This window comes from Triticum urartu, chromosome 3 (assembly GCF_003073215.2).
Source record: "Triticum urartu cultivar G1812 chromosome 3, Tu2.1, whole genome shotgun sequence".
Lineage (NCBI taxonomy): Eukaryota > Viridiplantae > Streptophyta > Magnoliopsida > Poales > Poaceae > Triticum > Triticum urartu.
This window is the reverse complement of record NC_053024.1, coordinates 8439757-8467567: the sequence shown is the minus strand read 5'-3', so window position 1 is coordinate 8467567 and position 27811 is coordinate 8439757. Positions and strand designations below refer to the sequence as shown.

Sequence of the window (27811 nt, the reverse complement as noted above, 5' to 3'; positions counted from 1 at the left end):
GCCGCAGTCCGCAACCTGGGCGTCGGTGCGCCCGATATGGCCGATGCATTAGTCCGCGCGGTCTTAAAAAAACTAAATAGGCATGCAAACGTTTAATTTAAAACATGCATATTAATAAAACATAATTAAAAATATTAAAAACATCGGCCAAAGTACACTTCGAACATAATTAAACATAAAACATTAATAAAGTAAAAATGAAAGACACAACCACCCCGTCGTCACAGTCCGCAACCTAGGTGTCATCCTCGGAGTCGGAGCAGGTCAGGTTGAAGAACGTCGGCAGTTGCCGCCGTGTGCATCCAAACAGGCGGCGCGCTGACCCACTCCCGCACGATGCCGGTCCACTGGTACATCTTGAGGATGCCATCGGGTGCGGGTGGTTCAGGTGGTGATGGTGGCGGTGGCGGGTACACGCTGTGACCGTCCGCACATAGCCGGAGCGCCTCCTTGTCCAAGCCAGCAAGCTTCTTTCTGGCGCTAGGACTCCTCGATGGTGCGCTAGAACGCTGCCTCCGGTGCGGTCTGGTACTCTGCCTCCGCCTCCGCCTCCTCGTCCTCTTGCTTCGTGCTCGACCTAGACGGCGCATTCCGTGCTCCGTGGCGAACCAGACATCCCAGTACGGGGAGTTTGCCGCATACTCCTGGTTGCAGTGTTGCTCCAGTGCGAGAAGAGCACGCCGCTTGTGGATCTCCTCTGCATGGCCCGCTCGGACTGCGGCATGGCCGGCATCTGGATGCGGTAGCCGTGGGGAAGATTCACGTCCGGCCATGGCAGTGGAACACGGTACTCCCAGTGGTACTGCGTGGTGCATCGGGAAGTACAACCGATCGTGTGGCCGGCGAGCCTCCCTCCCCTCCCCCCCCCCTCACCGGCACCAATGTGATTACGTGAACTTGGGCGGGCCGTGCGATGAGCTGGCCTCAGGATTGTGCTTGGCCTTGCCCTTGCCCTTGTTGAAGAAGCCGGCCATGGGCACTAGGGTTTTTGTCGACCGGCGAGGAGGCACGTGTGGCCCAATGTGGTGGGAGTGGGGAAGGAGAAGTGGATAGGGTCGGCCCCTCGCACGCTTGCAATTTAAAATGACGTGGACTCTCAAGGGTTCCAGCCGCTGCCATGCGGGCCCAAGGTGGGCCGGTCGCATTGAATACAACCGCGCTGGTGGTTGGGCGGCCGACACGCGAGGCCAAGGCGAACACGGAGAGGGCGCACAGGCCTCGTGTTCGTGTGGACACAAATCGGATGCAAATTTAGAGGGAAAATGCGTGCAGACGGACATCAAGCAGACATGATTTGGGTGTGCATCCGTACGTTGGGCCGATGTTTCAGTCCGTTTCGATTCAAATGGACACGCGAGAGGGCGTGGTAGATACAAATTAGCATCGAACACACTCTCCAAGGCCTCTACAACAACCTTAGATTAGCTCGAGGTTGGGGAGAATATATTAAGTGAAATGGCAAATCTGTGCACTCATGCACCCCATGATTTTTGTCCCTTGGATGTGGAAATGATGGACAAGACTGAGATAAAGACTGAGATACGAGCACATTTTGCAAAATAAACCTTATATATAATCAAATGCAACACGTACTCCATTTCTCACTGCAGTTTCATTACGATGTTTTGACTTGGATGAAATATGAGGTCTTATTGCAAATATGTCAGACTATCAAGATGGATTGTTGGTTGCGCTTGTCGTAACATCCGAGGTCCATTCTAGAAATGTGCCAACAACACTTCTTTGGACCAATTCAAACTACTGAAATAATTTAGAAGTTAAGTAAAAATAATTTTCAAATGCCACTAAAACAATTGAACAAATATGATTTAAAATAAAAAAAAGATATCTGACTCTTTGCGGAATTGTTGTAAAAATTACTTTGAAAACATTTCATTTATAGAAGATAAAAACATTGATGGAACACATTAGATAGATTCCGAAATTCATGGATAATGAGATAAAAGGAATCCGAAATACTCCACCACCTAGCCACATATGCCGAGCTCGAGCCAGCTGATTGGTAAATCAAATTCCTCCACATAGCAGAGCCGTTGGAAAATGACTGCCGCCGCTAGGCGACGTGTCCTAAAAATGACGTGAGAGGGTCTAGAAGGCCAGTGAGTAAAACGATCATACACACGCATGGAACTACTAATTCTTGGGCTGGAAGAATAACTTTTACAAATTTGCTGCTTAGGCGAGTATCTATCAGAGAATAGCGTATATATCTGTTACTGAATCTTTAAAAGAATATCTATGTCCTATATATACCAGCATGCAAAAATGTGCAGAGCTTGGGCATTGAAGGGAAAAAAATTCTATGAGACCAGGTCTCACGCGAGACCCATTCTAATGGATGACACGTGGCATTCATAAATCACAAAGCATCCTGCTAACCGTGAGACCTGGTCTCGTATAATTTTTTTCCGGCATTGGAGTTGATCTCTGGGCGGCACATCCGGCGACAATTCCGGCTCTATGCTTCACCTACACCGGAGCTCTCGGGGTTGCATGCACAGCACAGGTGATGGTACCCGCTCTACATCTGCTGCCTGTTCCGATGCCACTGCTGCCGGAGCAAGCCGTAGTGGACGCCGACGGTTCTTGCCTCCCGATCGAAGCTCCACAGCCTCTTGAACATGCCCGGAGACTTGGACTCGTCGCGCCACCATCCTTGACTTGACCCCGGAATATCAATCACCGGCACCGCTGCCGTTGCAAGGGCGAAGCGGCCTCTTCATCAGAGGTCACGGTCACCGCGCGGCGCGTGGCCTGGTCTGAAACCCCGAGCATCAGCAGTTCAGCACACTCGCCGGCAGGTTCCCGGCGTAATTCGCGGGCTCCTGCGGTGTGGGAGGGAGACTCGTCGATGTAAGCGCGTCCGGAAGCTTGCCGACGACGGTGACCCGGCAGAGCGGGCAGGTGGAGCGGGACGCCAGCCACACGCCGATGCACCCGGCGTGGAACCCGTGGCCGCAGCAGGGCAGGAACCTCGCCTGCTCCCCGTCCTGGAGCCCGGCCAGGCACACCGCGCACTCCACCACCCCGACGTGGTCCGCCGTGCGGTACACCGTGACCGGCAGCGAGCCCAGCAGCTCCGGGCCGACGCCCCTCGGCGCGGGCACCTCGGGGACGCCGGTGCTGAAGTAGTAGCGGAGGAAGAAGCTGAGCGGGAAGGCGACGAAGATGAGGAAGAGCACGAGGATGGCCGCCGCGATGAGCATGCCGTGGAACGGGTCCATGACATGCGTGTGGGCTGGGTGAGTGAAGATGCGGTCCGTTCCATCCCCAGGTCACTCGTATATGTATGCATGCGGATGCGGACCCGGAGGGACAGGGAGGGAGCGTCGTTGACATGGATGGATGAAAGAGGGGAGAAAGAAGCTGGAACCGGCGCGCGCATGACGACGGGTCAACAGTCCGAGTGGAGCAATCCGTATGCGTGACGACGGGTCAACAGTCCATGCAACAGGGAGCTCGCAGGTTTTTACCGCACGTCGCCCTCTCCATAGGAGGTCCGGTCCTCGCTCGTCCAAGTTTCCAAGCTGCAACTGGCGTATGATTCATTCAGAACCGTGACCAGTCCACTCATCTTGAGGAAGACGTCGGAGATCCCCGCTCCCGTGGTGCAAACCGGCAGCATCACATTCCAGCATGACCCCCTAAATCGTTCACAAACATCTGGACTGAGTTGTCCGGACGTTGTAAGTGATCCAGTGCAGTCAGTACTTATCCTAAACCAGTTCAGGTGAAAGTTTTTCAATAAACCGGAAACAAAACAGGGGCTTTGCGGGAATCCGGACACCTGCCACATAAGACTCCGACATCCCCGACCAATCCAAAATGAAGGTGGACCGCGCATTGGAGTGGCCCGCACTGTTTTCTCGGCACTCGCCCCCTTGCCCCCTTTCTTCACCCTCTCCGCAATCGTCCCACCGTTCTCCACCCCAATTTCCGTCCTTTTCAACACCTCCGCCGCATGGACCCGTACAAGAAGCTACCGGAGATGGATGATCCGGAATAGGTAGCCACCCGGAAGATCAACTCAGCGACATGGCAAGCCAGTCGCCTCAAAATCATCGTAGCTATTTGAGTAGTAATGTTCAAAAGAATGTCTATGTGGCTATGTCCTATACCTCCATGTGTAAATATGTACATAGCTTGGGCATTGGATCGAGCTGATATCTGGCCGGTGTCAATTCCTAACGCTGCACCGGGGATCTCGGGGTTGCACAGGTGATGCCAATGCCCCGCTCTACGTCTGCCGTTCCGCTGCCGCCAGCGCAGGGTGTGGTGGAGCCCGACGGCCCTTGCCTCCCGAAGCTCCACAGCCTCTTCACCGACCTCAGGCCGGCCACGCCCGGAGACTTGGACGCGTCGCACGGAGTCGCCGCCACCATCATTGACTCCGGAACGTCGATCACCAGCGCTCCGTCGGTGGCCACAGTCACCGCGCGGAGCGTGGCCTGGTCTGAGACCCCGAGCAGCACACTCGCCGGCAGGTTCGCTGCATAGTTGGCCGGCTCCGGCGGTACGGGAGGGAGACCCGTCGACGTCGAAGCCTTGGGCCTGCTGACGACGGTGACCCGGCAGAGCGGGCAGGTGGTGTGGGACGGCAGCCACCTGTCAGACGCACTGGGCGTGGAACCCGTGGCCGCACCCGGGCAGGAACCTCGCGTCCTCTCCGTCGTCGAGCCCGGCCAGGCACACCGCGCAGTCCATCAATCCGACTCCGACGTCTTCCGCGGTACACCGTGACCGGCAGCGACCGCAGCAGCTCCGGGTTGACGCCCCTGGGAGGCGGGGCCGCCGCCTGGGCGCTCCGCGCGCACGCCCGACGACGACCGCTGGGCGCCGCCGCGTCGGTGCTTAAGTAGTGGTGGTGGAGGAAGATGAGCGCGAGGGCCAACGTCATGAACAGCAAGAAGATGGCCGTTTGGTGAAACGTTAATCCCTTGCTTGAGAATGCTTCCAAGACTCAAATTTTCATTTAAGCTAGGTGATTAATAATTATGGTGCGTGAATGCCTCGTTTGGAACAAGGCTATTAAACCTAGACTTGCGAGATTTGAATAATTTTAACTTGGGACAAAGCTAGAACTTCAAGTAATTTGGAAAGGGGCAAGTAAGATAAATTTGCAGACAAACATGAAGATAAACGGCTTCAACAACTTCGATTTGTTTTGCAGTATGAAGGAAGGAGATACAAAGGCAGAGAAAACAGATAATATATGACTGGCAAGGGCTCACCATTATTTACTCTTCCTAATAAAAATACAAATCATGATTTACATCTGCAATCGCTCTAACCCTTCCATCTAGCTACATTTCTAACTAGCCCTATACTAAAAGACAAGCAGACAACTACACTAACCACATTAGCTTCGCCCCAGCTACCATCAGTGTCAGGTACTCCGACTTGATACATCCGTATTTAGACAAATCTAAGACAAGAATTTTGGGACGGAGGGAGTAACATCTAATCTAATTTGTCGAAGGCGCCTTCTGCTCGTTACTCTTCCCCAGCCCCGCGCCTTCCTTCTGTTTGCGGCTGTCCTCTTTCTTTTCATTGATGGAATGTAATGCGGCACATAGTCGCCTCGGGGATCTCGTCCACCGGTCAAATCCTCTTATGCACACATATCCTGCAAGAGATCATGGCACAGTATGAAATACGATCGCATGAGGAAAAAGCGTCACCTATCGCATCGCAGCTTAATTTGTGGGTAGCGGGTGATTCACAAATGATCTTTCAAAGCTAGTCTATTAGCAAATTTATACTGCCTCGCATCTCAGCTTCTTTACTTCTGCAGAGCAACTTTCATCCCCAAAACTGTCAGTGGGGCGCTCATTTCACTTGTGCTTTTGCAGGATTTTTTTTTCTCACAATGGTCCATGTTAGGCATTTTATGAGAGCAAAAGTGTCCATCCTTTTCAATATCCGAAGATCCTTAGCCCATCAAGTGACAAATAAACTAACGAAGAAGAGAAGAAAATGGCAAGCACTCTTTACCTTTCTTGTAGCAGTCTTCAATGTCTTGTCTTGTTTGACCTGAGATTGATTAGTACGCCAGTTAATATCACTCAACAGTAACATTTCCACACATTTACAGTTCAATGGTAAGCTACCTTTAGTAATAGAGTGTATTGATGAGCCAAAATATACAATGCACTTCTCCAGTCCCTCAAGAAAAAGTTCATCGATATCTATTGGAAGACGGCTAGACGAGTCATCTGCAAAGACCTATAACGGGGTTTAGTTGACAAAGTTAGCCTCTAGACAATTTGGTCTAGGATTGTCAGAAATTAACAGCGCAAGAACAAGCAGAGTCTGCGTACCTCATGATCCTGAAAGTAGGTACCGTTCAACGGAAAGTTTCCTCTGGATGCTGTTCGACAGGGTATCTGCTTGTTCATGTATGCACCAATCAAAAATAAGGATAATTTGTTTACTCATTGTAATATCTGCTGGAGGGTTCATATCATAGGTCTGATTCGGGTCAAATCTAAGCACTGTAATTACATGGTGCAGGGCACAGAGAGACGCATATAATTACAACCAAATTAATCCACATGACAATCATTATAAAGTGAGCATACCTTAATAGTACAATATAACAGTGCAAAAAACATTGTTCTCAGATAATGAGGGTTGTCGATAAGTTCATACAAATGCCAAAAAAGAAGCCTGACAAGAATTTATTAGAGGTTGCAGTGAATTTCAGATTGTGCTACATTTGGATCGCCATGGGCTGGGAAGCCGGTAGTTAGAGCAATGCTGGCCGGTGGGTCGCAGCATCGGCCGCGGCGACTGTTCCGACAGGCCCCTTCCAACAGTGTTGGAGGTTGTAAGAAGTGACCGTGCAGTGCAGTTGAACAGGAATTAGCTGTGTCCAATATATGCATCTCTAAGAAAACTTGATAATCCATAGAACTCAATAAAGTATTAGAGCCAACACAATTGGGCAAAATTTCAAAATAATAATAATAATTAGCCCACTTTTGTTCCACCTCTTGGGGCTGGAGAGAGTGATTTGTATATTTCCCACCTTTCCTCGGCTTTTAGTATGAGATGGTTGATGCACGGAAGTAATGAAACTAAATAATTTGAACTGACTGAACCTCTCGTTTTAGTTTCTTACAGATCTCGACAATTGAATTTACCCAGCCTTCTGTTAATAAAGGTGGATGGTAACACAAACAGAACAAAAATTGGTTAACTATAGGTTCCAACTTGGATAACTTTTTGGTCACCGTCATCAAAAGCTAACCGAATCATATACTATGAATTGCCCCTTAAAGATCAGCAAAGTAGCTGAATTGGAAGATTTAGGTAATTTCTAGCTAGTTGTATCAACTTTGCTTCATGCATAGTTGCATACCTCAATGCTCCTAATCTATTGACTTACTTTTGACTCTCTCTCTCTCTTGTTCCTTGAGAAAAATAATACTCCCTCCTTTCCATAATTCTTGTCGTGGTTTTACATCAAGTTTACATAATATTTTACAGAAGTAAAGTACACTCTGAGCAAGTGGTTACTCACAAGAATTGTGCCTTTATTGCCATGACGAACCAGGAGATAAGGAGATGGATCTTCTGGAACTCGTTTTTCAAACTGGAAGACGCAAAATTCAGTCAAAATTATTAGTCCATGTCATTGTAAAGTAAAACATCCTCATAATTGTAGTACAAAGTTAAGGCATCGTCATGGCATAAAACATACCTCATCCAAGTATAAATGATCGTCTGGGAGCACAAACCTGTAATAGCAAGCATGTAATCTTAGTGCGGTGCTGCTGATTTCTCAGGACAAAATCTCAATATATCAGGAAAGTATGTTATACGTACGCAAGGTGCTCTGTCCTAAGACGCCCTATGTGTTTCAATTTTCTGCTTGTATGTTGTGAATTGCTCAACACCAAATCTTTTCCACGATTTGGTGTCCAAGAGCAATTACTCACCATAGGCTTGTTTGAACACAGATTTATTTCAATGTCGTAGTGTACTCCTGACATAATATCTTCAATATCAACAAGATCATCTTCATTGGGATATTCTTGCTCATCAAGTGCTTCATATTCATATTCGGGACTTGGTGGCACCTCAATAATGGGCTCACAGCTACGGGAGGGTTGTCTGCCAGCACTCCTGCTTTCTTCGATTTGATGATGACACACTTGCGGACTTGGCATGCAGCTACCACTTGACAACAGTCTTGCAGAAGTAACCATACTTGTTTTCTCTTCACCACCACGCGCATGCTCCTCTGCAGGAGGAAGTAATGGTCTGATAACAAGCAAATGTTATTGTTCCGTGCTTCACTCTAAAATTAGTCCAAATCAATGAAATAAAAAGTTCACCATGCAAATATCGTCTCTACAAGAAAGATACAAATCTTATATGAGTACTCATATTTGTATATTTCACCTTCTAAAAGGTTTTACTTCACGAGTAATTGCCAATCCTTTGTTAAAGACATAGCACTTGAATATCAATAATAGTTAGCTACATAAACACCTATGTCACAATACTACCTAGTTCAATGGCAGCTACTCAAATTTAAACAACATCCGCAAAAAATGGTAGACAAAACTTGACATGGGAGGAGTCCGCAAACAGGGATCTGAAGGACTGGAATATCACCAAAGAACTAGCCATGGACAGGGGTGCGAGTTAGTATCCACGTGCCAGAACCATGAGTTGGTTTCAAGATCTTAAGGATTTCAGCTCTAGCCTACCCCAACTTGATTGGGACTAAAGGCTTAGTTGTTGTGGTTGCAAGAGTTCACTACGTACCATAATAACAATATCTCGGTGTGTTGCTGAAATAAGCTCAAGTAAATAACTTTGCAACATGTGAACATACCTGGTAAGTTTACTTTTGTAGTACCTGCAGTCCCCACGGAATGGGCAAGCATTGCAATTTGGATCTACTTTTGTGCAAATTACCTGCATAATGGAAGCATCCACCATAAAACATTTGTAGCTAAACTATCATAAATTTTATTAATCACTTTTGTGATAGCAAATACCTTTCCAAAAGTTATCATGAGACAGTGTAGTTCATACCTATTATTTTACATATTCGTCAGATGTGTCTACTAAAATCTAGAAGTTACAAAAAGAATGTCGATACATTTCGAATGATCAGGACTTACAATTTTTCTTTGTCAATAGTACATAGTCGAGGCCATAAGTAACTCTGCACATCCTGCATGAGTGGATATCTTCAAGAAAGGAAAGTAGGCATAAGAACAGGGTTGTCAATCATAGTTATTCACATATTCAGGTGCAAAAAATCTTACAGGTCAACCGAATGAAACTCCTCAGAACAGCATTGCAGTTCAACCCATTGTAGCCTTGTGACTATGCGAGCTACGTTGACATCAACCTGGAAGGAGTGGAGTGCGATCACAGCTTTGATTTAAAATGCATTCACCTGACAGGATTTGGTTTGTTTTTAAGAAACAAAAAATAACTTACTGGGAATGCTTTATGCTCCAGTGACAAAAGACGTATGCAGTCGACACTTTTAGCTCCAAGTCCATTTATGCTGAGTAGGTATTTTCTAATGCCCAGAAAAAAAACAAGATATGAGTGATATAATTCCACTGAGCATGCAGATTTTATGTAGCTCTGAACAAATATTAGTTTCTTATTTTATCCAGCCTGCTAGCAGTTCCCTACCACAAGTCTACTAAAGTTTCTGAGAGTAAATTGCTGCATGGTTATATTTATTTATAAATGCAAGAAAATTGAACATCTAAAAATAGGGACAATATCGTTATGTAGCTATTTCTTGATAGTTCAGCACCATTAAAACAAAGAACACTAAAATGGTGATGTAACTAACTGCAGCATATGTTTTGTGAAATATATGGCCATACTTTGCGCTTTCTCGTGGTAGACATCTAAGCCAATCCAGGTCAAAGCTTCCATGATCTTTCTTTATGCGCGTGAGAAATGCCTGTAGAAGGTCAAATAATACTTTCAGCTCTTCCGTAAAATGCAGAAAACAAAAATTGAAGAAATATGTTGCTAGTGGTGGGAATATGAATATTAGTTAAATAATAAAATGATGGTTCACTCAAAACTGCTGTTAAAAAAATGCTATACAAGTAGTGATTGCGTGATTCGGTCAAAATATGTTACTAGTGATGGGAGTATGGATATTAGTCAAATAATAAAATGATGTTTCACTCAAAACCGCTGTTAAAAATAGTGTGAAAAAACGTCTTACATTATGGGACGGAGGGAGTACTATACAAGTAGTGATTGCGTGAATCGGACAATACATCAATTGCATGGAAAATAAAGAATTCCAATGTAGCTGACAGTTCATACTTCCATCATTTTCTTCTTAGCCGAGCCGAAAATTTCAATATTCCAAAGTAGATGTTACAGAACAACAAACAACTTGGTAATCAAACATATTACTGACTACTCCCTCCGTCCCATAATGTAAGATGTTTTTTGACACTACAAAATATATGAAAGTCTGCTTACATAGATTTTGTTACTCCCTCCGATCCAAAATAAGTGTCACAGTTTTGAACCAAGGTTAGTTCAACCTTAGTTCAAAACTGCGACAGTTATTATGGATAGGAGGGAGTACAAAAGATGAGAACATTCATTTTTTTCAGGAGGAAGGTATTTAGAAACACATTCTTGGTACAGAAATGTTGGGGCCGTATTATAGAGTTAAGTAAGACAGTGTATCCCGTGATCACATACCTGTATCCGCAATGCCAGAAGGTAATGTTGTCCCCTGCCTGCAATGCACTTTGCAACGTCAACAAATGAGGCCTGCTGTACAGCTTCCCAGTTTACTTTGTCAGTTATTCTAGTTTTGCTTCCGTTATCATATCCTTTTCTATATGCTTCATCCCGTAACTTATCCCAGTGAGCAGTATCTTCCACCCGCAGCGTGGCTATGAACTTTCTTAAGGTGTTTTCAGTGCATATTGGTTTTCCAGATTTATCCTTGACTAAGTTCAAAAGATCATCCTTCTCCCAAGTAGAGATGTCTTTCTCTTTTATAATAGCTAGGAACTTCTCCATAATTGTATTGTAGTCTTGACCATAGTTTCCTTTTACCTCCTCACCATAACCAACTTCCTCGCAATCAATGGGATTGGTAAAAACTGAATTGGTAGAATCACCAGCATCAGGTGCTTTAGTCAAATTCAAGTTTTCTTTGATGTCAACTGTTGACAGAGGTACATATGAACATTCTTCAGCATTACCCTTCCTCTTATTCATAGGAAATTTTGCTGCCAGGATCATAAAAGCATTGCTGTATGTTCATACAAAAACAATTAGTAATCAAAAGTGCATATGATGTTCAAAAAATGTTTATCAGTGCCAGCACAAGCATGCAAGCAAAGACCACATTCTCTACTATATTACCTTGATAAATGGTCAGCAACATTTTGTGTCAGGAAAGTACCAACCACAGAATCAATTACGGATCCTCCCCATCGAGAATATTCTCTGGGACCTGACACAAAAGCAGTTCAAAACTTAGAATCCAATGTGAACTTGTGTATTTCATATATAAGCAGAGGGTTGTAAAAAACTTATTTGATCCATCATCCACATGTTTACTGTGGATGCAAGGGCTATACTGCTCATTATATATCACGAAATATTCATTTTCACCTGTTTTTTTTTTGGAACTCGGTACTAATTAGCAACAGGTACAACATTGTTCAAAGTCCTACGCTTTCGCCTGCATGAGAGAAAAACTGGAACCAAGTGCCACTATCAAATACCTAATGCCAGATTATTTTTGTTTCTCCATTGAACTACCCAATGTATAGACACTAATAAACTATCGATTAAATTGTTTCTCCACAGAAGACATCATGTGACTAATGGCTGACCTGACTCACCTGATATGTCTGTAGGAGTTTTCAAAACTTCAAGTTTTTTATTCTTTGTGAGAAAAGCTTCAGGTTTTATCAAAGGCAATGCTACGCTTCTTACTTTTCATGTATTTATTTTCCACTTTGGCATGGAAGTGCATTTCACTTAATATGTCATCTTCTTTTCCTTATTGCACGCTGCAGAAATGAAGACAGAGAGAAGAGAATGAGCCAGGATCATTACCGAATAAATCCTTTATGGTCGCAATAAACGAATCCACAAGCTTTTTATAATCCCGCCGAGTTTTAGCCCATCCAGGCCCGCTGCCGATATCAACCCCTTCGAAACTTTCACTGTCAATCTCTTCCCACTTGGTCAGAACGCCACACACTCGCAATGTCTCAACATCGAGGCCTAGCACCTTGGGCCGCACTTGATTCGAGTGATTTCCATGGGGACCCAAACCCCCAAATGGGACCAAAGCAGAGCATGATGCATCAGTCGGAGCAGCATTCTGGTAAGGAACGACAGCCCAGTCACCACTTGCTTTCTTTTTCTTCGTCTTCGTCCCACTTGAAATATTGTTAACCTCTGCAAGGAGCCTCAGATTGGCCATCAGCTTGGCCCTGCCGAAACTCCCCGTAATGACTTCCAGATCGAAGTCTAACTTGCGCTTCGATAGCTTATCATCAGTGCCATCTCCAACAGATCCAGCGCCGCCGTCCTTTGTTTTCGCCGGCGTCTTGTGAGGCTTGGCCGGCGTGGTGCGGGCGGGCTTGGGGTGTTTATCCTTCATCACCTTCAGCCGAGGCACCCCCTTGGTGGACTTCTTTCTTGGCCTCCAATGGGTGCTCTCCTCTTTCTCCGGGGTGGGGATGAGGATAGGAGTGGCAGCGCCAGTGGCGGAACCAGCCCCTGGCGGCGCAATCTCGTCGGAGGAATCGGAGGTCTGCGCGGTGGCTGCGCAGCCATCAGTGGCGCCGGGTACAGATCGAGGCTGTTCCCCAATGGGGGGCCTGAGGTAGATGAAGCCGTGCTTATCAAACACCCCCAAATCAGCCGACGCGGGGGCGACCGCAGCAGAGCAAGAGGAGGGGCCATCCGTGGAGGAATCGAACGGCGGCCGCCGGCCATTGTCGGGGGTCGCCGGCGGCATGAGCAGTCCAGGCCCTGGTCCAGCAGAGACAGTGGAATCAGAAATTCGCAGAGATTGACGGCCCCAAACCTCAGATTCGATGAAGAAGAAGGGATTAGGCAGCATGCACTCACCAAGATCTGGTCTTGCCTCCATCGTTGCCGGCGGGGCGGGGCGGGCGGCGGCTCCGCTCTTGCGGCGCAGGCAGGAGCAGCTTGGGAAGGCAGCAGCAGGGACAATGGGATATCCGCTTTGCTAGAAAATCTCCTAAATAAACAAAGAGTTTATAACTGAAAATCTTACCTTCTGTTAGAATCCTGCTAGGACTCTTCTCGTGAAAAGAATAATTTTTTAGACTCTGTGACTATGGCCCCACAATACAAAACCTTAGTCATACACATTTTTTCATCAAGGAAACTTTTCATATTCTTTCAAAAATAGATATCTGGCGAACATCTGATTTACACATCCTCTCAATTATACCTGGCCATATGTTAGGCCGGGCCGGCCCGGGCCAAAAAAAAGCCGGGTGCTTAAACCCAGGCCCGAGCACGGCCCGGTCGTCAGCTCTAATAAACCGGTCCCAAGCTCGGCATAAGCCCGAAAAAACCCGACATGGCCTAGTCGGCCCGACCTGACTATGGCTAAAATCTTCTTTTCCACAAGCCCGAGCCCAGCCCGGCCTGCACGGCGGGCTCAATTTTCAATGGCCGAGCCCAGCCCGATGGCATGATCAGGCCCGCCCGGCATAAGATTTTCGGCTCGGGCCATCTGGGCCGGTCTGCCCATGGCCAGGTATACTCCTAATGAACGACGTGTTGGCTTTTGAAACTTGTTTGCTACAACGCGTGAATGTGACATATTCATGCACAACTCACCCACCTCATTAACTAGCACTTCAAGCTCCAGTCGGGAGACTTGGGATGGAATCCCGGTTCTCCTTTTTTTTACTAGGTGGCAAAATGTCATATCCTTGCAATAGGCGAACCTAGGGACTTGAGATTCGATACAAATATTTTGAATTCACGGAGGGGAACTTGGGTAAGAAGAAGAAGAAGAAGAAGAAGAAGAAGAAGAAGTTACAGAGGTGGATACAGAGGAGGACGAAATCAATCAACTCAATGATGCCTAACCACACTCTCTCTCGCGTATGTAATACACAACCGACTAGGCTCACTCACTTGCAGTGGCGGAGGCACCACCTGGCGACCCTGGGCACTTGCCCGGGCTCGCTAGGCACGCGTGTGCTACGATGGCCCTGATAACCCACAAGTATAGCGGATCGTAACAACTTTCGAGGGTAGAGTATTCAACCCAAATTATTGATTCAACACAAGGGGAGCCAAAGAATATTCTCAAGTATTAGCAGCTGAGTTGTCAATTCAACCACACCTGGAAACTTAGTATCTGCAGCAAAGTGTTTAGTAGCAAAGTAATATGATAGTGATGGTAACGGTAACAAAAGAGTAATGAAAGCAAAGTAATGTTTTTGATATTATGTAGTGATTGTAACAATAGCAACGCGAAAGTAAATAAGCGTAAACGAGTATATGGAAAGCTCGTAGGCATCGGATCAATGATGGATAATTATGCCGGATGTGGTTCATCATGTAACAGTCATAACATAGGGCGACACAGAACTAGCTCCAATTCGTCAATGTAATCTAGGCATGTATTCCGAATATAGTCATACGTGCTTATGGAAAAGAACTTGCATGACATCTTTTGTCCTACCCTCCCGTGGCAGCGGGGTCCTAATGGAAACTAAGGGATATTAAGGCCTCCTTTTAATAGAGAACCGGAACAAAGCATTAGCACATAGTGAATACATGAACTCCTCAAACTACGGTCATCACCGGTAAGTATCCCGATTATTGTCACTTCGGGGTTAACGGACCATAACACATAATAGGTGAGTATAGACTTGCAAGATAGGTTCAAGGACTCTCATATATTGATGAAAACATAATAGGTTCAAATCTGAAATCATGGCACTCGGGCCCTAGTGACAAGCATTAAGCATAGCAAAGTCATAACAATATCAATCTCAGAACATAGTGGATACTAGGGATCAAACCCTAACAAAACTAACTCGATTACATGATAAATCTCATCCAACCCATCACCGTCCAGCAAGCCTACGATGGAATTACTCACGCACGGCAGTGAGCATCATGAAATTGGTGATGGAGGATGGTTGATGATGACGAATCCCCCTCTCCGGAGCCCCGAACGGACTCCCGATCGGCCCTCCCGAGAGGTTTTAGGGCTTGGTGGCGGCTCCGTATCGTAAAATGCGATGATTTCTTCTCTCCTATTTTTTTCTCCCCGAAAGCAGTTATATAGAGTTGGAGTTGGAGTCGGGGGGTCTTCAGGGGGCCCATGAGGTAGGGGCGCCCCCACCCTCATGACAAGGGTGTGGCCCCCTGGTCTTCATCTTTGGCGATGATTTTTATTATTTATTGTAAGATATTCCGTGGAGTTTCAGGTCATTCCGAGAACTTTTGTTTTCTGCACATAAAACAACATCATGGCAATTCTGCTGAAAACAGCGTCAGTCCGGGTTAGTTCCATTCAAATCATACAAGTTAGAGTCCAAAACAAGGGCAAAAGTGTTTGGAAAAATAGATACGACGGAGACGTATCAACTCCCACAAGCTTAAACCCTTGCTTGTCCTCAAGCAATTCAGTTGACAAACTGAAAGAAATAAAGAAAAACTTTTACAAACTCTGTTTGCTCTTGTTGTTATAAATATGTCAAGCTAGCATTCAAGTTTTCAGCAAAGATTATAACTAACCATATTTGCAATAATTCTCACGTCTCATGATTACCCATATCAATAGCATAATCAACTAGCAAGCCATAATAATAAATCTCGGATGACAACACTTTCTCAAAACAATGATAATATGATATAACAAGATGGTATCTCGCTAGCCCTTTCTGAGACCGCAAAACATAAATGCAGAGCACCTTTAAAGATTAAGGACTGACTAGACATTGTAATTCATGGTAAAAGAGATCCAATCATAGTCACACCCAATGTAAACTAACAATAATGAATGCAAATGACAGCGGTGCTCTCCAACTGGTGCTTTTAATAAGAGGGTGATGACTCAACATAAAAGTAAATAGATAGGCCCTTCGCAAAGGGAAGCAGAGATTTGTAGAGGTGCCAGAGCTCGGTTTTGAAATAGAGGTGAATAACATTTTGAGCGGTATACTTTCATTGTCAACATGACAACCAAGAGATGGCGATATCTTCCATGCTACACCCATTATAGGCGGTTCCCAAACAGAATGGTAAAGTTTATACTCCCCCTCCACCAACAAACATCAATCCATGGCTTGCTCGAAACAATGAGTGCCTCCAATATACATCAGGTCCCAGGGGGAGTTTTGTTTTGCAATTATTTTTGATTTAGTTTGCATAAAGCATGGGACTGGGCATCCCGGTGACCAGCCATTTTCTCATGAGTGAGGAGCGGAGTCCACTCCTCTTGAGAATAACCCGCCTAACATGGAAGATACAGGCAGCCCTAGTTGATACATGAGCTATTCGAGCATACAAAACAGGATGATTATTTGAAGCTTTAGAGTTTGACACATACAAATTTACTTAGAACGGCAGAAAGATACCGCATATAGGAAGGTATAGTGGACTCATCTGGAATAACTTTGGGGTTTAAGGGATTGGATGCACAAGCAGTATTCCCGCTTAGTACAAGTGAAGGCTAGCAAAAGACTAGGAAGCGGCTAACCAGAGAGCGACAATAGCCATGTACATGCATTAAAATTAATAAACATTGGATGCAAGCATGAGTAGGATATAATCCACCATGAACATAAATATTGTAAAGGCTATGTTGATTTGTTTCAACTACATGCGTGAACATGTGCCAAGTCAAGTCACTTAAATCATTCAGAGGAGGATATCACCCTATTATACCACATCATAACCATTTTAATAGCATGTTGGCACGCAAGGTAAACCATTATAACTCATAGCTAATCAAGCATGGCACAAGCAACTATGATCTCTAATTGTCATCGCAAACATGTTTATTCATAACAAGCTGAATCAAGAATGGTGAACTCATCATATTTACAAAAACAAAAGAGGTCGAGTTCATACCAGCTTTTCTCATCTCAGTCAGTCCATCATATATCATCATAATTGACTTTCACTTGCACGACCGAACGATGTGAATAATAATAAGAGTGCACGTGCATTGGACTAAGCTGGAATCTGCGAGCATTCAATAAACAGGAGAAGACAAAGCAATACGGGCTCTTAGTTAAATCAACAATAAAGCATATAAGAGCCACTTCAACAATTTAATCATGGTCTTCTCCTATCGACCCCCAAAGAAAGAAAAGAAATAAAACTATTTACACGGGAAAGCTCCCAACAAGCAAAAGAAGAACATGAAATATTTTTTGGTTTTCTTTTTAATTACTACTACAAGCATGGAAAGTAAATTAATTAAAAGTTACAACTAATTTTTTTGTTTTTTCTTAAGGTTTATTAAACACACAAGAAAAAAACATAAAAGGAAATAAACTAGCATGGATGATACAACGAAAAAGTATGAACACCGACATCTAGCAATGAGTGTGTGTGAACATAAATGTAATGTCGGTGAGAAATACGCACTCCCCCAAGCTTAGGCTTTTGGCCTAAGTTGGTTTATGGCCACGGCTGGCCTGGCTGATATCCATAATAATAGTTGGGGTCGTACTGCAATGAGGAAGAAGAAGGCTCCGATTACCACCTACGGATCCCACTGATAGTTAGACTATCGTGAAGGATCAAGTTGTGGTTCCGGTTCTGGCTCCTCGGCTGGTGCAGGGTTCCGGTAGCCGTGGATAGCCGTCAACGAAACAAGGTACGTGCCTACAGTCAAATCAAACAAAGAAGGAGCAGGCAAGGTAATAGTCTCAGGATGATGTTTATTAAAGAAAAATTGATATTTAAGCTCTCGTGCCCTATTCTTAACAATAAAATCATGTGCCACCATACTTTTATAATCCAAATAAACACGAGGCAGCACTTCTTCTTCCTTCTCAGCATGCCTAATAGCTATGTTAAAATGTGCAGCTAGGCGTGTAGCATAGATGCCTCCAAAGATGGAACCCTTAGTACGGTTCATACTTAACCGTTTAGCAATAATGCCGCCCATACTAAAAGTGTTATCACTGTATAAACCTTGGAGCAAAATAATAATATCATGGATACTAAGGTTTCCACAGTTTCCGCGGCCAATTAAGCAACGACTAGCAAATAATGCAAAGTAACGTAAGACAGGAAAATGTATGCTAGTGATTCGTGCATCGGAAACCTTCCTAGTTTCCCCTACAGTGATAGTATTAATAAATCCCTCCACATCATCATGATGTGGTTCTTCTGTCTTGCCCTCAAAAGGGACTAAACAAACCCGACAAAAATCATAAAGTGACATCTCCTTATGCTCATCATATAAATGAAACTCCACCATGGGTGGTGAGTTCCTAGAATGTAAATGAAAGTTTTGCACAAAGGTATTTGTGAGTAAGAGATATTGATCGCATTGGTCGTGGAGGAAAGCGATGAGGCCTGCATTGTGATCCAACTCATGAAAATCTTCATAAATCTCGGCTACTCTTAAGAAATCCTCGGAAGGCCATTCACACGCCCGAACCTCCGCGATGCGCGGCAAATTATACTTAGGCTTCGGTGCCTTCTCCTTCGAGCTTTGGCTCGATGAGCCCCTCAATAATCTCCTCATAATTTTCTGAAAAATTCTGAAATTTTTAGTAACTTCAAAATAAAAGTAAACCAAACTCAATAATATTGATAGCAACCACTCCTACAAATGCCTAGGGCATATATCATGCATCAAAACTACTTTTGACCATATAAATTTGACATGCAAGCTCAAGAACAGGGTCACCTGAGCAGAAAAAATTTGTAATGAATAAAGCACTAAAACAAAAACTAATTGGACCAATGGAGGAGCCACATACCAAGGAACAATCTCCCCAAGCAGTTTTGTGAGAGGTGCTTTGAGCAAGGAGATCGAAAATGGCAGCAAAACGAGCTTGGACTCGGGTTTGAGCTGGTTTTTTGTGTTTGTGGGAGGAAGAAGAAGAGGATGGTTGTAGGAATAAGTGGAGGAGGGCCACCGTGGGCCCACGAGGCAGGGGCGCGCCCTCCACCCTTGTGGCAAGGTGGTTAGCCCCCCTGGTGTGTTCTTTGTTCCATAAATCCTCAAATATTCTATAAAAAATCATATTTAATTTTCAGGGCATTTGGAGAATTTTTATTTTCGAGGTATTTTTATATTGCCCGGATAATCAGATAACAGACAGATAAATATTTATTTTTATTTTATTTAATATAAATAACAGAAAGTAAAAGTGGGGTACAGAAGGTTGTGTTTCTAGTTTCATCCATCTCATGCTCGTCAAAAGGAATCCACTAATAAGGTTGATCAAGTCTTGTTAACAAACTCATTTCGAGTAACATGAAACCAGAGAAATTGTACAAAGTTGTATATTTCCTTTAAAGCAGCTTGTTTCTTATGAGCAGGGAAATATTTAGCAGAGAAGTAATAGACCATATACTGGGGACTACGCACACAACCAGGATCAAGAGAATTAAACCATATCTTAGCATCACCCTTTAATGAGAACGGAAATATTTTAAGGATATAAAAGTAGCGAGATCTCTCATCATTAGTGAACAGGGTAGCTATATCATTTAATTTAGTAAGATGTGCCACAACAGTTTCAGATTCATAGCCATAAAAAGGATTAGATTCAACCTAAGTAATTATATCAGGATCAACAGAGAATTCATAATCCTTATCAGTAACACAGATAGGTGAAGTAGCAAAAGCAGGGTCAGGTCTCATCCTAGCATTTAGAGATTGCTTATTCCATTTAGCTAATAACCTTTTGAGTTCATATCTATCTTTGCAAGCTAAAATAGCTAAAGAAGCTTCTTGATCAAATAGATAACCCTCAGGAATAACAAGTAATTCTTCATCATCACTTTCATCTTCATAATCAGATTCAATATTTTCAATCTCTCTAGCCCTAGCAAGTCGTTCCTCGAGAAAATCACTAAGTGGCATAGTAGTATCAGGCATAGAAGTAGTTTCATCATAAGTATCATGTATAGTAGAAGTAGCATCATTAATAACATGTGACATATCAGAATGAATAGCAGAAGCAGGTTTAGGTGTCGCAAGCTTACTCATAACAGAAGGTGAATCAAGTGCAGAGCTAGATGGCGGTTCCTTACCTCCCCTCGTAGTTGAGGGATAAATTGTTGTCTTAGCGTCTTTCAAATTCTTCATAGTGTCCAGTAGATATAAATCCCAAGTGACTCAAAGAATAGAGCTATGCTTCCCGGCAACGGCGCCAGAAATTAGTCTTGATAACCCACAAGTATAGGGGGGTAGAGTATTCAACCCAAATTTATTGATTCGGCACAAGGGGAGCCAAAGAATATTCTCAAGTATTAGCAGCTGAGTTGTCAATTCAACCACACCTGGAAATTTAGTATCTGCAGCAAAGTGTTTAGTAGCAAAGTAATATGATAGTGATGGTAACGGTAACAAAAGAGTGATGAAAGCAAAGTAATGTTTTTGGTATTATGTAGTGATTGTAACAATAGCAACACGAAAGTAAATAAGCGTAAATGAGTATATGGAAAGCTCGTAGGCATCGGATCAATGATGGATAATTATGCCAGATGTGGTTCATCATGTAACAGTCATAACATAGGGCAACACAGAACTAGCTCCAATTCGTCAATGTAATCTAGGCATGTATTCCGAATATAGTCATACGTGCTTATGGAAAAGAACTTGCATGACATCTTTTGTCCTACCCTCCCGTGGCAGCGGGGCCCTAATGGAAACTAGGGGATATTAAGGCCTCCTTTTAATAGAGAACCAGAACAAAGCATTAGCACATAGTGAATACATGAACTCCTCAAACTACGGTCATCACCGGTAAGTATCTCGATTATTGTCACTTCGGGGTTAACGGACCATAACACATAATAGGTGAGTATAGACTTGCAAGATAGGATCAAGAACTCTCATATATTGATGAAAACATAATAGGTTCAGATCTGAAATCATGGCACTCGGGCCCTAGTGTGACGCCCCGAGACCGCTGCGCCAGGTGTCTTCCAGTTATTCGCTGTTGTTGCTTTGTCATTTGCTTGCGTGTCGCATCTTGTCATGTCTTCATGTGCATTGCATCATCATGTTTTCGAAACATGCATCCGTCTCGGTCTCCTCGTTCCGTCCGTTGTCCGTTCTGAGCCCAACCACACTTGCACGCGCCCGCGACACGTCTGAAATATTATTTTATAAGTGGCCGGAAAATGTTCTCGGAATGGGATGAAATTTGTCGTGTGGTCTTATTATCGTGTAGATAGACCGCCTGTCAAGTTTCATCGCATTCGGAGATCGTCTGTTGCCCCAACGGATAACTATAGCGGCAGTATAGCCGGTCTAACGTCGGACGTTTTCGGTCTCCGAAAACTGTTGCCGGACTTTCCCTCTCTTTTCCTCCCTAGACCGTCTTCACATTTCACTACACACCCTCATGCCCTACCTAACCCCTCTCGTTAGCCCGCGGCCCTCCTCGCACGCGCGTCCGAAAAGCTGTCCCGGACCTGACTCGGACTGTCGCCACCGTTGTGTCCGGATCATCCCCAAACATCTACAAAACGTCTCCGTTTTCTTATTTGGGCTCCCTAGCCTATTTTTCCCGACCGTACGATTATGATCGGAGGGACGGATGTATCCCTAACCAAAACCACTTGATATATATATTAGCCTAACCTAGACCAAATCCCTAATTCCTAGGGATCCATCCCACCGCCGCCACTCACTTCCTCAGATTCCACGCCAAACCAATCCTCCAGCCAACCGAAGCCACAACCTTCTCCTCCTCGGATCCGCCGCCGCCACCCTTAAATCCCACATCGGGATCCTCCCGGATTCCTTTCTCACTCCGCCGACAAGCATCACCAGCAGGTGAGCCCTCGCCGCCTAGTTCTCTCTCTCCCTGCACCTCTCTTTTCCCTCTCTGGTTCTCTCCTCACTTCATCCCTCTCGTGGCTCTCTTCACAGGTGCTCTCCACGCCATGGAAGCCACCGCAAGCCTCCACCTCAACCACCGCCGCCATGGAGCAGCCCCACGCCCGAGCGTCCCTGTCGTTGTCGTCTCGTCCCTGCCCGAGCGTCCCTGTCGCTGTCGTCTCGTCCCTGTCAGAGCCTCCTCAGTCGGCGCTCGATCCAGTTTGGGATCGAGGCCACAGCCTCGCTGCGCCCGAGGGAAGGAGCTCCTTGCGCCCACTCCTTCCATATGCCCTCACCGACGCCTGCACATCACCGGCACCAACAGGACCCCGCCGGCCTCCTCCGCCCTCTCCTTTCCAGCCTGCCTCGGCGACCGACCCGCAGGTCCACGCACCATCTCCCCGATGTCTCCTCCTCTCCTCCTTTCTCCCGTACTCTGCCTCTACTCTAAGACCCGCGCCGCCGCCATTTTTGCAGGATCCACCACCGATCTCGTCGCCGGCCTTCCCGGCCTCGTCCGTCACCGGATCCGAACTCCCCACGTGCGGATCTACCCATTCCCGTCGTCAGCTGGTCCCGTGCCTGCCACCTGCCGTCGTCCCCTCGCCGGAGTCCGCCGGTCGCCGCCGCATTGGCCTTCCTCTACTGCCCACTCGCCTGTTCTTTCCCCGTCAGCGCTTGCGTTGACTTGCCATCGATAGACTGCAGCGCCAGGCCCAGCTCCAGCGCCGTGTAGTCCACAGGCAGCCCAGACCAGCGCGCCCCTTTGCCAGCGCTCCTCCCTCCGAACTGGGCCTGGCCCAGTTAGGTGAGCAGCCAGCCGCCCGGTGGGCATTTTCAGATTTGTCCCGTTTCGTGTTTTTTTCCACAGAGCGATTTTCCTTTTATCCAGAGAAAAACCAGTTTTACAGTTTAGTCCCTAGAGAACATGCATATAATAACTCACAAACCGTGCATCGGTTTAAAACAAACTTAATATGAAACTTGCTTAGAATTTCATCTAGTTTCATAATATGCTGCACTCATCCATGTTTAAAATGTTTAAAATGCTGTTTGTTTGAATTTGCTTAAATAACTTGCTAAAACGGTTTAAATCATAACTATTTAACCGTAACTCGGTTTGTAACAAACTTTATATGTAAATGGGGTAGAAAAATGCCTAGTTTAACATGGTGCACTTTTCTTGCATGTTTAATAACTCTAAAATTGTGTTTAGGGCAGAACAGTACCATAACCAAAATATGCACATGAGGAGTTTCTGGACTTGTTGTTTGTTATTTCCGGCCTCATTTAAACTTGACTAGATAGGTAGTTTTCTTTGCTTCACCCTCTTGCCATGTTTAACAACATTTAATATTGTTGGGTACATAAACGAGAGAGAACTAAATAAGTCATGTGGTGTTTTCTTCAATATGCAACTCCGTTGCATAATGAGCTCCACTTAATTTGTAGGATTGCTTGTGCACTTTGCCATGCCATGCCTCATTAAACCGGACATGCATCATACTTGGTTGTGCATCATGCCATTCTTATGTGGTGGTTGTTTACTATGTTGTTTTCTTCTTTCCGGTGTTGTTTCTTCGGATTGGTTCCGAGAACGTCGCGTTTGTGAGGACCCGGTCGACTACGTCCGTTTGCCTTCTTCATGGACTCGTTCTTCTTCCTTGCGAGATCTCAGGCAAGATGACCATACCCTCGAAATCACTTCTATTTTTGCTTGCTTAGTTGCTCGCTCTTTTGCTATGCCTATGCTGCGATACCTACCACTTGCTTATCATGCCTCCCGTATTGTTGAACCAAGCCTCTAACCCACCTTGTCCTAGCAAACCGTTGTTTGGCTATGTTACCGCTTTGCTCAGCCCCTCTTATAGCATTGTTAGTTGTAGGTGAAGATTGAAGTTTGTTCCTTGTTGGAACATGGAGATGTTGTTCCTTGTTGGAACATGTTTACTTGTTGGGATATCACAATATCTCTTATTTAATTAATGCATCTATATACTTGGTAAAGGGTGGAAGGCTCGGCCTTATGCCTGGTGTTTTGTTCCACTCTTGCCACCCTAGTTTCCGTCATATCGGTGTTATGTTCCCGGATTTTGCGTTCCTTACGCGGTTGGGCTATAATGGGAACCCCTTGACAGTTCGCCTTGAATAAAACTCTTCCAGCAATGCCCAACATTGGTTTTACCATTCGCCACCTAGCCTTTTCTTTCCCTTGGATTCTGCAGACTCAAGGGTCATCTTTATTTTAAGCCCCCCCGGGCCAGTGCTCCTCTGAGTGTTGGTCCGAAACAGGCAGCCTGCGGGGCCACCTCGGGGAAACTCGAGGGTTGGTTTTACTCGTAGCTTGACCTATCTGAGTGTGCCCTGAGAACGAGATATGTGCAGCTCCTATCGGGATTTGTCGGCACATTCGAGCGGTGTTGCTGGATTTGTTTTAACTTGTCGAAGTTGTCTTGTAGAATCGGGATACCGAGTCTGATCGGAATGTCTCGGGAGAAGGTATATCCTTCGTTGACCATGAGAGCTTGTGATGGGCTAAGTTGGGACACCCCTGCAGGGTTTGAACTTTCGAAAGCTGTGCCCGCGATTATGGGCAGATGGGAATTTGTTAATGTCCGGTTGTAGAAAACCTGAAGTTGACCTTAATTAAAATGCATCAACCGCGTGTGTAACCGTGATGGTCTCTTTCCGGTGGAGTCCGGGAAGTGAACACGGTGTTGGAGTAATGCTTGACGTAGGTTGTTCTAGGATCACTTCTTGATCATAGTTGTTCGACCGTGCTTTTGCCTTCTCTTCTCGCTCTCTTTTGCGAATAGGTTAGCCACCATATATGCTAGTCGCTTGCTGCAGCTCCACCTCATACCTTCACCTTACCCATAAGCTTAAATAGCCTTGATCGCGAGGGTGTGAGATTGCTGAGTCCCCGTGACTCACAGATACTTCCAAAACCAGCTTGCAGGTGCCGATGAGTCCGTGCAGATAACGCAACCTAACTCAGTAGGAGCTCGATGAAGATCTTGTCCTTTATGTTGTTTCGTTCTAGTTGATCAATATGAAGGAAATATGCCCTAGAGGTAATAATAAAGTTATTATTTATTTCCTTATTTCATGATAAATGTTTATTATTCATGCTAGAATTGTATTAACCGGAAACATAATACATGTGTGAATACATAGACAAACAGAGTGTCACTAGTATTCCTCTACTTGACTAGCTCGTTAATCAAAGATGGTTATGTTTCCTAACCATAGACAAAGAGTTGTTATTTGATTAACGGGATCACATCATTAGGAGAATGATGTGATTGACTTGACCCATTCCATTAGCTTAGCACCCGATCGTTTAGTATGTTGCTATTGCTTTCTTCATGACTTATACATGTTCCTATGACTATGAGATTATGTAACTCCCGTTTGCCGGAGGAACACTTTGTGTGCTACCAAACGTCACAACGTAACTGGGTGATTATAAAGGTGCTCTACAGGTGTCTCCAAAGGTACATGTTGGGTTGGCGTATTTCGAGATTAGGATTTGTCACTCCGATTGTCAGAGAGGTATCTCTGGGCCCTCTCGGTAATGCACATCACATAAGCCTTGCAAGCATTGCAACTAATGAGTTAGTTGTGAGATGATGTATTACATAACGAGTAAAGAGACTTGCCGGTAACGAGATTGAACTAGGTATTGAGATACCGACGATCGAATCTCGGGCAAGTAACATACCGATGACAAAGGGAACAATGTATGTTGTTATGCGGTCTGACCGATAAAGATCTTCGTAGAATATGTAGGAACCAATATGATCATCCAGGTTCCACTATTGGTTATTGACCGGAGACGTGTCTCGGTCATGTCTACATTGTTCTCGAACCGTAGGGTCCGCACGCTTAACGTTATGATGACAGTTTCATTATGAGTTTATGTATTTTGATGTACCGAAGGTTGTTCGGAGTCCCAGATATGATCATGGACATGACGAGGAGTCTCGAAATGGTCGAGACATAAAGATCGATATATTGGAAGCCTATATTTGGATATCGGAATTGTTCCGGGTGAAATCGGGATTTTACCGGAGTACCGGGGGGTTACCGGAACCCTCCCGGGGGTTATTGGGCCTACATGGGCCCTAAGGGAGAAGAGGAAAGGAGGCAAGAGGTGGCCGCGCGCCCCTCCCCTCCCTAGTCCGAATAGGACAAGGAGAGGGGGGCGGCGCCCCCCTTTCCTTTCCCTCTTCCTCCTCTTTCCCACTTCTCCTTCTCCAACTAGGAAAGAAGGGAGTCCTACTCCCGGTGGGAGTAGGACTCCCCCTTGGCGCGCCCTCCTTGGCCGGCCGCCCCCTCCCCTTGGCTCCTTTATATACGGGGGCAGGGGGCACCCTAGAACACAGAAGTTGATCTTCGTGACCGTTCCTTAGCCATGTGCGGTGCCCCCCTCCACCATATTCCACCTCGGTCATATTGTAGCGGTGCTTAGGCGAGGCCCTGCGATGGTTGAACATCAAGATCGTCACCACACCGTCGTGCTGACGGAACTCCTCCCCGAAGCTTTGCTGGATCGGAGCCCGGGGAGCGTCATCGAGCTGAACGTGTGCCAAGAACTCGGAGGTGCCGGAGTAACGGTGCTTGGATCGGTTAGACCGGGAAGACGTACGACTACTTCCTCTACGTTGCGTCAACGCTTCCGCTTCGGTCTACGAGGGTACGTAGACAACACTCTCCCCTCTCGTTGCTATGCATCACCATGATCTTGCGTGTGCGTAGGAATTTTTTTGAAATTACTACGTTCCCCAACACAATAGTGGAGCCTAGTTGGGGTCGATCGGGGACCTTGTCGCATTTGGGGTTCTTCTTTTATTTTGGTTCCGTAGTCGGACCTTGATTGTATCTGATTGATGAAATGCTTTATTCATGTAATTGTGTGAAGTGGCGATTGTAAGCCAACTATGTATCTCTTTCCCTTATGTATTACATGGGTTGTGTGAAGATTACCTCACTTGCGACATTGCTTTCAATGCGGTTATGCCTCTAAGTCGTGCTTCGACACGTGGGAGATATAGCCGCATCGAGGGCGTTACACCTAGTGACAAGCATTAAGCATAGCAAAGTCATAGCAACATCAATCTCAGAACATAGTGGATACTAGGGATGAAACCCTAACAAAACTAACTCGATTACATGATAAATCTCATCCAACCCATCACCGGCCAGCAAGCCTATGATGGAATTACTCACGCACGGCGGTGAGCATCATGAAATTGGTGATGGAGGATGGTTGATGATGACGACGGCGACGAATCCCCCTCTCCGGAGCCCCGATCAGACTCCAGATCAGCCCTCCCGAGAGGTTTTAGGGCTTGGCGGCGGCTCCGTATCGTAAAATGCAATGATTTCTTCTCTCCTATTTTTTTCTCCCCGAAAGCAGTTATATAGAGTTGGAGTTGGAGTCGGGGGGACTCCAGGGGGCCCACGAGGTAGGGGGCGCGCCCTAGGGGGGCGGCCCCCACCCTCGTGGCAAGGGTGTGGGCCCCTGGTCTTCATCTTTGGCGAGGATTTTTATTATTATTTATTGTAATATATTCCGTGGAGTTTCAGGTTATTCCGAGAACTTTTGTTTTCTGCACATAAAACAACATCATGGCAATTCTGCTGAAAACAGCGTCAGTCCGGGTTAGTTCCATTCAAATCATACAAGTTAGAGTCCAAAACAAAGGCAAAAGT

At 45.5% G+C, this 27811-nt stretch overlaps 2 protein-coding genes and 1 pseudogene across 4 annotated transcripts; all 3 read right to left on the bottom strand.

The window, feature by feature from the left end:
- Positions 1-2125: 2125 nt before the first annotated feature.
- On the bottom strand, positions 2126-3296 carry LOC125547578 (E3 ubiquitin-protein ligase EL5-like). Its single transcript, XM_048711402.1, has one exon. It carries the CDS (start codon positions 3243-3245, stop codon positions 2796-2798), a length of 450 nt encoding a protein of 149 aa, XP_048567359.1. The 5' UTR covers positions 3246-3296; the 3' UTR covers positions 2126-2795.
- An 865-nt stretch (positions 3297-4161) lies between these two features.
- LOC125546456 lies at positions 4162-5402 on the bottom strand (annotated as a pseudogene).
- On the bottom strand, positions 5228-13325 carry LOC125542342 (transcriptional activator DEMETER-like). 3 transcript variants are annotated; one of them, XR_007297892.1, is made up of 17 exons: positions 13141-13325; positions 12115-13041; positions 11413-11503; positions 10738-11299; positions 9891-9970; positions 9487-9571; positions 9309-9394; positions 9162-9230; positions 9036-9072; positions 8870-8952; positions 7852-8289; positions 7727-7763; positions 7547-7618; positions 6342-6407; positions 6132-6236; positions 6016-6054; positions 5228-5647 (listed from the first exon to the last, which is right to left on the bottom strand). XR_007297892.1 is itself a non-coding variant. In XM_048705335.1 (17 exons), the coding sequence occupies exons 1-17, from the start codon at positions 13160-13162 to the stop codon at positions 5487-5489; spliced, it is 2970 nt and encodes a 989-aa protein (XP_048561292.1). In that variant the 5' UTR covers positions 13163-13325; the 3' UTR covers positions 5228-5486. The 3 variants fall into 3 exon arrangements, 2 of the variants coding, with proteins under 2 accessions (XP_048561292.1, XP_048561293.1); XM_048705335.1 differs by having other exon boundaries at positions 6132-6246; XM_048705336.1 differs by lacking the exons at positions 5228-5647; positions 6016-6054; positions 6132-6236; positions 6342-6407 and adding an exon at positions 6427-6889.
- Between the last annotated feature and the right edge of the window lie 14486 nt (positions 13326-27811).